This window comes from Vanessa cardui, chromosome 4 (assembly GCF_905220365.1).
Source record: "Vanessa cardui chromosome 4, ilVanCard2.1, whole genome shotgun sequence".
Classification (NCBI taxonomy): domain Eukaryota; kingdom Metazoa; phylum Arthropoda; class Insecta; order Lepidoptera; family Nymphalidae; genus Vanessa; species Vanessa cardui.
The window spans coordinates 13,419,103-13,429,252 of NC_061126.1; the positions used below are offsets into that span (position 1 = coordinate 13,419,103).

General features: G+C 30.0%; 1 protein-coding gene across 1 annotated transcript; it reads left to right on the forward strand.

Annotated features, from left to right (window-relative positions):
• The first annotated feature begins 298 nt into the window (after positions 1 to 298).
• Positions 299 to 9,906, forward strand: LOC124544146 (protein SPT2 homolog). The gene is made up of 9 exons (XM_047122604.1): positions 299 to 512; positions 851 to 1,024; positions 1,200 to 1,422; positions 1,926 to 2,036; positions 2,198 to 2,491; positions 3,818 to 4,687; positions 5,554 to 5,674; positions 6,919 to 7,007; positions 7,412 to 9,906. Exons 1-9 carry the CDS (start codon positions 453 to 455, stop codon positions 7,495 to 7,497), a joined length of 2,028 nt encoding a protein of 675 aa, XP_046978560.1. The 5' UTR covers positions 299 to 452; the 3' UTR covers positions 7,498 to 9,906.
• Positions 9,907 to 10,150: the final 244 nt, after the last annotated feature.

Consider the following 10,150-nt stretch of genomic DNA (forward strand, 5'->3'; position numbering starts at 1 on the left):
AAATAATCGAACTGTTTGTTATGGTAAGGAAAATATTATACTATTTTTTTAATTCAGTCTGTAATTGATTTAATACCTTAAAAATTAAAATGTTTCAATATCTAAATTGATGATACACTTGAAGTGTCATAGAATTGTTGTTAGATTATTATACATTGCAAATTCTGCATGCCACAACAAAAAAAGTAATTTAATAAAGAATTGAATTGAATGTATCGTACAATCAAACAGCTGAGACATTTTTTATCTGTTAATCTGCTATAAACTGACATTAAGTTATAAACTCTCAAATCTAATCTACTCTGTGCTTAGTATGTTTCCAGAAAATGGTAGGATAGTGTGTCGAGGTCTGACACGTATTTAGCTAAAAATCGTAAATACTCTTCGCAAAGTTTACTATGTTGTTATATTAATTGAGCGTTACAAGTAAATAATAACTTAATTATTCCAAAATGGAGTTTCGAGAAACTTTACTGGCTGCTCAACGAAATCAACAACAAAAGTCATCTGCTGTAAGTTTATATACTTATTGTACTTATCATGATTAAGTAATTTTGTCTACTCGTTTAATTGGAATAAACAAACATTAGTTTGTTAATTTTATAACTCGTAAAAACTTTTATCCTATTAATAAAAAAAAATCTAGTGGTTAGGATGTACTAACTTTTATTTTATTTATATACTGTTTATTATAGCTTACTTGATGACTATATAAGCGAACTAAATATATCGTTATTAACTCTTTATTCTAGAAGTCCTTAATAGTAATGCTTGATATATAATACAATAGATAACAATATGTTATAAATGTATGGTACTGTACTTATATTATTATTTCGTATTATTTTAGGAAAGTATGTATTACAAAGCCCGCTTCGATCCTCCAAAGAAGGAAATGAAACCACGAGATCGATTGTCAGCCAATATTCAAAAGTTTTTGGCGAAAAAGGAAGAAGAGGAAAGACAGAAAAAATTAGAGGCTCAAAAGAAAAGAGATGAGCTACTTGCAATGCGAGATCCAAAGGTTGCTATATAATATTTGTATAATATATATAAGGATATAAAATAAAAATCAATGTTTACAAATGTAAGGCATAGCTATTATAGTCAATCTTGTTTTTGACATTATTTATTATTAATATAAATTTTACACAGAATTGTATTGACAATATCTTAATCGATCAGGATTTATTTTTAAGGCATTAAGAAAGATTCAAAAGACCCTGAAAGTGATTAAGTCTGCTAATAAATCAGTATTAGCGGATGCAATTGATACAGAACACACTGCTGTGACAAGGGAAGGTCCTGACCAACCGGACCAGGATGACTATGGTTATGAATCACAAGAAGCTGCTGCACTCTATGAGAAAATGATGCAAAAATATAGCAAAGTGCCAGACAAGCCAAAATTTGCACCGGGTAGTAAGTAACAATATTTGTTTTATTAAGCCTTTGCATGAGATACAGTATTAAGCTGAGTTAATTAAGGAAGATTAAAACTTTATCCTGAGAGTGATATACAATTCATACAAATCAAATTGACCTAAAAACAATACAATATGTGAAGTTCACCAAATATTTACTCAGCTCTTAATTTGTTTTTAACTCATAACTGTGATATGATCAATATTTTTATAAAATTCTATCACAGAGCATTACTGTGAAGGTAACTAATTGTGAAAAATCTAAAACTAAATATACTTTATAATATGATTAAATTTAACAACTATGTTAATTGAAGCTATCACTGGTTCGGAAAGTAGATTCTACTGAGAAGAACTGTCAACAAATTTAATAAAAAAATATATTCATGTTAGTTAAATACAGTAATATATACAGTTATATACGTAATGAAAACATTCACCAGAGTCAGTGTTTAAGTAGTACTTAGCAGTTTTTTAATATATTTTTTTAATAATTTCTAGCTAATAATGTGAGTAAAGATTTAAACGGTACGAGAGAAAGAGTAAAACATGCCCTGCAACACGAAGAGGAGCCAGTTCCTCATAAAAGGAGACGTCGGACTGATAATGATGGTTAGTAAAATGTTTTGTCTAGGCTTAGAACCATTACAACTGTATATTATGTTATTATACATGCATATATATTTATGTTTATTTTAAGTAAATATAGTAAAAGCAATTTTCAAACATTAAATTAAGCTATATATATTTATACTTGTTGTTTACAATTTCAGATGGAGATTCAAGTCCTCCTCAGAAGTATGAACCTGAAAAGAAAAAAGATGAAAAACCTGAGAAACCTAAAATCAGAAAGCCAGCACCACCACCTTTAGATTTTAATGAATTGTTGAAACTGGCTGAACAAAAGAAAAGTGTACCAATTGAAGTGGCTGCAAAGAAACTTGTCACAGAGCCGGAACCCGATAGACTTATGACGAAGAAACAAAAACGGGAATATGAAGAGGAAATGGCTCGTCGTCAAAGGAGACAGGAACGTATCGATGCTGAAAAGGCTGGTGGTCGCAAAGGTATTTAAGATTCCAAATTATTTCTTTTTATATTGTAGGAAATCTTATGAAACTGTTTTTATATATTTAGAACTACATCTTACTAATTCAAATTAAGAACTAATATCAACCTCACGAGTAAATAGTCATTTAATTTATTGTTGTAAAGTTACATTATTAATATGATATGATAATTATATTTGAATAATACTGCCTACATAAAGCAATATATCAAAGTATATGAAGGCATTCAAATAGCCGTCAAACCAGTTAGTACATGATATATACATCATACAATATGTAGTTGTGTGTATAGGTTGTTTCAATGTAATAATTATTATTACTTTAAATATTAGCTGTTCAGAGCTGTTACAGCTGTAAAAGATTATTGCTTCATCAAAATCAAAATAAACTTTATTCAAATGGGCTTTTACAAGCACTTTTGAATCGTCATTTTACAATTAAGTGTAGCTACTACGGTTCGGAAAGTAGATTCTACCGAGAAGTATCGGCAAGAAACTCAGTAGTTACTCAATTTCAACATTTAAAAAAATACAGTCGTGTTAGTTAATACAATTATTTATATTAATATATCCTGCCTAGAAGTCAACAGGTATCAATTCCATGACTTTTTATCATCTACAAAATCTTGTATCGAATAATACGCCTTTTTTACCAATGTATTTTTTATAAACGATTTGAATTTACGAGACGGCAAAGTTAAAAATGAGTCATCCCCTTGGGTCATATGATGTATGCATAATATTATAAACACACCCTTCATATTTTTAAAACATTCTCCTACATGAGCTGCATTTTCTAATATAAGTTTATGTATATTTTTTTCATAGATATTCCAGTTAAGGAACACAAAAAATGTCTTATTTATTAATATGCATTTAATTAATAATAACTATGAATAATTCATTTTAACGTAATAGCTACATTAAACATAATAGCTGTAACATTTCAATATTGAATATGATTTATTATCCGTATTTTATCCATATTTTTTTTTAAATTAAAAAAAAGTCACAAGTTTATTGCTATAAGTATTATTTTCTTACTCTTGTGGTTTTGTCATTATTTTTTTGTTATAATTCTGAAGAATTTCAATTAATTATTATCATTTTTGTTATTTCATTTTCGAATTAATATCAAATTTTAGATTAGTGGGTCATTGAATATCAATTAATTCTTAACTTTAATTTTATTTTTGTTACTTAATTTTTTGCTAAATATTTTGACTTACATCAATTAGTAATCAAATAATTTAATGGTGTGTTGTGTGTTTAAGCGAATACTATAATAAATAAATTGACATAAATACCTTTTCGACACTTACAGCTCCTAAAGAGGAAAGAACCGTGGAAAAAACGAAAAGAACGGAACCTTCAACTTTCGGTCGCATTCCAAAACTAAGTGATAAGAATTCCAACCAGAAAAATGATGCCCCGCCCAAAACGCATGAGAGAGAGAAGGACAGCGAACGCGAGAAACATGATGCGTTACAGAGGGAGAGAGAAAAATTAAGATTACAGAAGGAGAAATTAGAACGGGAAGAGAAGAGGTTAAGAGACAAAGAAAGAGAAATATTGAAAGCTGAAAAGGAAAGAAACGAACGTGAAATAAAACTAAACAGAGATAGATTAGAAAAAATTAAAACAAAATTAGAGAATAGACCATCTGATAAATACAAATCAGATAAAAATGTAGATAGGGCTAAAATTGGTTCAAGGGAACAAGAAATTAAAAAAAGTATAGACTTGAAGAGCCAAAACACATACAGGATAGATAAAAACTCGAATGAAAAGGAAATCAAGAAGAGTGGTTTGAGTCAAAAATCGAACGATCAAAAGTATATGAACGGACACAGTTCACAAGGGAAGCCAGTGCCAAAACTAAATAAGGAAAGCTTAAATAGAAATGATACTAGGGATAGGATCGGTTTAGCAAAACAGAAAAGTGAAAGTTCTCCGAAATTGAACGGCCATGCCAGGACGGAGAAACGACCGGAACTCAATAAAGGTCAACTTCAAAAGCGACCTGATGATAAGCGGCCTAACTCGAAATTACCGGGTCCGAGTAAACCGGTTATGTCGAATAGCTTCGATTTTGATAAACATGTGAATTCGTTAGGCAAAAATGGTACAAAACAATTCCCGCCCAGCAACGTCAGGAGGAAACCACAACCCGATGATAGGAAAAAACCTAAACGTGAGTATTGTGTGATTTTAATATATAATAATAATGAAGTTTCATTATTTATGAACATTTAAGACTGATACAATTTTAAGAACAATAACAAAAGCTTTTATCCTTAAGGAATGGTTATTCTGCTTGTTTGTTGCTCTTTCACGGCATTTTTCACCGAATTCTATGAAATTGTATATTAAGCAAGCTTGAACTCCAAGCAAAGACAATCAAACCGTAAAACGAGCAAAACTGCGTGCAACAACTAAGAATTAAAGTATAATTGAAATAAATGTTTGTGTAATATCATTCTTATACCTCATGAATATAGGACAGATAGTTATCAGCTTATGAGATATACCTATGTTATGTAGTATGTTATGACGCATTGAATTCGTGAGTGTTTTGATTTCGAGGTTTTTTGATTAATAGTTGTTGGGTTTTTCTGATAACCAATGGTGTAATACTACTGCTGCAGTGCCTCACACAAGCTTATGGTCTCATATGTCTTCCCTAAACTCATTTTTTATGTTGTAGTTTGGTGGGCGAGCATATGGGCCACCTGATGGTAAGTGGTCACCATCACCCATAGACAATGACGCTGTAAGAAATATTAACTATTCCTTACATCGTCAATGTGCCACCAAACTTGGGAACTAAGATACTATGTCCCTTGTGCCTGTAGTTACACTGGCTCACTCACCCTTCAGACCGGAACACAACAATACTGAGTACTGTTATTTGGAGGTAGAATAACTGATGTGTGGGTGGTAACTACCCAGACGGGCTTGCACAAAGCCCTACCACCAGTCTATTCGTATTGTGCACTACACACCTAATAATAAAATTTGTGCCTGTGTATAAATGTAAAGTTAATATAATATTTGCAGGTCGCATGCTCGATTCCGACTCTGAATATGATTCGGAGATGGACGACTTTATCGACGACGGCGACGAGAACATGGACTACTCGAAGCACATTAAGGAAATATTTGGCTACGATAAGTCTAAGTAAGTTATTATATAATATTCTTAATAGAAAATAATCTTTAAGCTACTAGCAATAGAGTCGATTGAGTAGTTTTTTATTTTTATTTTCACGATAGACACTGGTATCACAAGAAGTATAAACCCTTTGGTACACTATAATGTTGCTTACAACAGGGTGCTTAAGCTGTTATGAATCTGGATAATTAAAACAATACAAAATATTGCTGCATTGATAGTAGAATAAAGATAGTCGTAAAATAAATTTCAATGGTGAAATAACCAAAATGTATGGAGTTTCATATGTATTTGATTACGTGAAATCGATTCAAATTATTAATTTAGACGAAAGAAAATTTTTATACCGCCCGACAATTGTCGAATGCTGTTTGTATGTATCATGTATTTCTGTCCACTTGCATAAAGTCATACCTCTCAGTAGTATTTTATTTTAACTTTGCATTCTCATAAATATAAGATATTTGTTTGTATTATTTAATCTCGTATACCTAATATCATCATTCGCCGTCGCCCTTATTCCAATTTTACTTGTGGTCGACGCAGCATGTCTTCTCATACTTCTGTTAGACATCATCTCACAATTAACATTTTTTCCAACAATATCGTCTTTCACACAATCCAGCCATCGTTTCTTTGGTCGCCTCGTATACCTAATAGACTATAATTTTTTTTAATATTGTTCTCATGAATGAGGGATCTATGGGATAGGGATTTTTCATAGACTTCATAGATGATTATTAATTTTACCAACTTGAACAAGGTTAAAAATATGCGTAATGGCTTTGAAATGTTTATATTTTTGGACGGAGAGCATAAATGTTTTGAAACCTATGTTTACGGACATTTTTTTATGGTATAGGTTGGCGGACGAGCATATGGGCCACCTGATGGCAAGTGGTCACCATCGCTCATAGACAATGACGCTGTAAGAAATATTAACTAATTCTTACATCGTCAATGTACCACCAACCTTGGGAACTAAGATGTTATGTCCCTTGTGCCTGCAGTTACACTGGCTCACTCACCCTTCAGACCGGAATACAACAATACTGAGTACTGTTAATTGGCGGTAGAATAACTATAAGACATATTTATAAGAACGTAACAAACTGAAGTAAACTGAAGTCGCGAGATACTGACTTATTGTGTGGACTGTACTAAGTAGTGCAGGAAATGATTAATGTTTTTAATATAACGTTATCGCCATTATTTTTTAATTTATAAATGTTTATTTTATAATTTTCCAGGTACCGGCACATAGATGACGAAGACGATCCCATGATGGAATCGAGCTTCGCCAGACAACAGCGCGAAGAATATATTAGCAAGAAAATAGGTAAACAAAATGTTTTTATATGTGCTATCTTAATTCACTTTAACTAAATATTTTATATTTAAAATTTGAAATCTTATCGTTTAATCTTCATATTTTTACTCCTTTATATACAAATGATTGATTTAAAAATCTGTTGTTATATATAGGCGGTGATATTCTAACCAATTTTGTAAATATAAATATTTGTTATGCGTTAATGTCTTAACTACTAAACCAATTATTGTAAAAATTTTTATATTCATGTTGCAAACGGTACCGTGGTTTGATTTTTTCTGTACCCCTCAGGGGGTAACCTGTCCCCTATACGCTGGGGGAAACGCTATAATGTTTTGTTATTTTATAGCCTACCAAAAATATTGGCTTGTTAAAAGGTCTATAGTAATAAGTACTTTTTTGTATTTAAGGTATAATGGAGGATCTGGAAGATATGAGAATGGAAGCGATGGAGAAAAGCAAAAAGAAGAAATCAAGACGATTAAGTGACGACTGAAGAAACTGCTCAGACAACGGACCGAGGCAATTTAAATTATTAAATTATACGTGTGGCTTGGAAATGAAATTTTGATGATTTATTTATCGTTTAAATGTGTACTGGATTAAAAATAAAACTAATCTGGTTAAAATATATAAACGATCCTCATCATCAACCATGTTTTTAAGATAGAGAAATAATCAAGATAATATATAACTTTGTAATTGTTATAAATTTCTATGTAATAAAGATTAAATTGATACTTTTTCTTAGATTCCTTTATCGAGTGTCCAAAAAGGTTGAATTTGGAATTTTATTCTTCTAGATTTTGTGGAGCAATATTACGCTAATTTTTATCGTAATCGTGTACTAAATGTACACGTCAGGTCAGATGTCAAGGTCGTGACTCTGAACCTGAGTTTGGCCTTGAAATTTTAATGCCTTACTGAGGTTATAAATATATCATCAAACCACAATACCAAATCCAGCTTAATAACCCCAATAGATCAATTCTGTGCTTCACAGTTTCGTAATAAGAAAACGGTTGTATTATAATAAGGGAAGTAATAAACTTACGTTTTTTCTGTCTTTGAGTTCAATTTTGACTACAGATAAATAATTGTAGCATCCGTGTTTCAAGTCGTACGTAAGACATAAACGAAGTACGTTTTAAAACGTAACTTGTTATGGAAACCCGTGTTTTTGAAGAGTACACAAGTACTTAAAATGTCGGACAGGTAAATGATACTATTTCTTTTTTGTGACGTATGTTTTTATTTTAACTCAGAATTAAATATCTTCTGAATACATTAGATTATAGTGTTACTTCTATTTGATCTTTCAATACAGCACTAGTTTCAGGTATTTACATTATTATTTTTGTAAACTAGGATCTTAAACAATGCAATAAGTTAAAAAAAAAATAATTAAATTCTTAATTCAAACTTTCAAGATGATGTTTGTGTAAGGAATTTTCTTGTATATTCAATTAAAACTTGCTCACCATGAGCCTAAATAAAGTATGATCGAACCAAGTATCTTTATTTACTTATAAGAAATTTCTACACTTACATTAAAATATTATCTTGAATAGATAATTGTAAAGTTACCATTTTTTTTTAAGTAATACAAAATATTTTAGTTCAAAAAATTGTCCTAATTTACATATATTTTTGGGTTAATGTAAATATATGTATATCTCAAACTTGTATTGTGGTGAAATTGTTGTTATATTTTAAAATTCAAAAGAAATTTTCATCTCTTTTCTGTTCCACAAGATCTTGGAAAAAGCTTTCAAGCACATCTAGTTTATTCGTCGTCAATTTGAATATTAAATACAGTCGTATTACTACATTTTATTAAATCTATTTTCTATATTTACGAACTTGAATAAAATGTTATATGACCAATGTAAGTAATAAGAGTCCATCAACTGTCATTAGATTGGATTTAAATACTAGTTAAGAAATTTTAATAGCAAACATTTCGAAGTTTCTTCTTAATGAAAAGTAAGCAAATTATTGAAAAGCCTTATTTTCAAGTCAATTTTCCCAATTTTTGTAGTTCAATGATCTTCTATGTACTTTTCATATAGCTCGTGTTTACTAAAATACCTATACCTACTTTCAAATGGTTCTTTCTAGGGAATAGGTAACTGAACCTCTTTTGTTTTAATTTTAATGAAATATAAGCCGTGAAGTTTGTTTAGTGAGCCCCCTTCCAACACGATGTAGTTTGATGATATTCCCAATGTTTGCATTAAAGATTTTTACTTATTTTGAATTCCGTTAATATTTGTAATTTCACCAGCACAATTGTGGGTATTTAAGTTTTTATTAAGGAATCTTTAGATTAATTCAGAATAAATAACTGCCTTTCTTTGGTTGTATAAAAGTAGTTTGTAATGAAGAGTGTTGTAAGAGTTAACATTTTTAACTATTTAATTGTTATAATTATTTTATATTTTTCCCAATTAACTTTTCATGTGATAAGTGAAAGAGCTGATTTAAAATCGTTGATTATAAGAGTATATAAATAATTTAGTATCAAGTTTTGTCTAATTTTGTATTTTAGTTACGTTATAAATAATATGTTCTTGAAAGAAGGACAAATACAAGCGTTAACTACGTCTCGGGACTAAATAATTTATTTACTTATCCAAACTTACTTTACTTATTTTTTTTATTTATAAGGTAATATTTATAACCAGATAACTTGGGGTGACTTGTTTAAAAATGCCACTTCTGCCACAACAATACGAAATAAACTAGAATAAATATCTCATGTTTATAAAAAATGAAAGAGCTTATGTTATGTCTAGCGTATATTTAATAATGTGTAATATATAAATATTATGTAACCTGTATAGAGAAACCAGCATGACAGAAAAAAAGTAAAAAATAAAGATATTTATATTGAGCAAGTGTATAATGTTTTTTTTTCTTATTTTACCCGACTGCCCCAGGTGGTAATGCCTTGATTGAATTGATAATAAAAAGTTTAATTAGATGAATTTTATTTGCACATTTGTTCCGACGTGTAAAATAATATTGCAATTAAAATTATTACCATTAATTGCCAATTGCATCTAAATAAATAATAAAATATTGTGGTAGGTATGTATTTCTTTTTTGTAATTTTATAGTAATTATATGCTGTCTTTTGAATTCTT

Bases quoted from the DNA above. Each gene is read 5' to 3' on its own strand.
- LOC124544146 (XM_047122604.1), top strand. From the start codon at position 453: ATGGAGTTTCGAGAAACTTTACTGGCTGCTCAACGAAATCAACAACAA. The intron at 4,688-5,553 runs GTGAGTATTGTG...TAATATTTGCAG, and splicing joins TGATAGGAAAAAACCTAAAC to GTCGCATGCTCGATTCCGAC. The intron at 5,675-6,918 runs GTAAGTTATTAT...ATAATTTTCCAG, and splicing joins TTTGGCTACGATAAGTCTAA to GTACCGGCACATAGATGACG.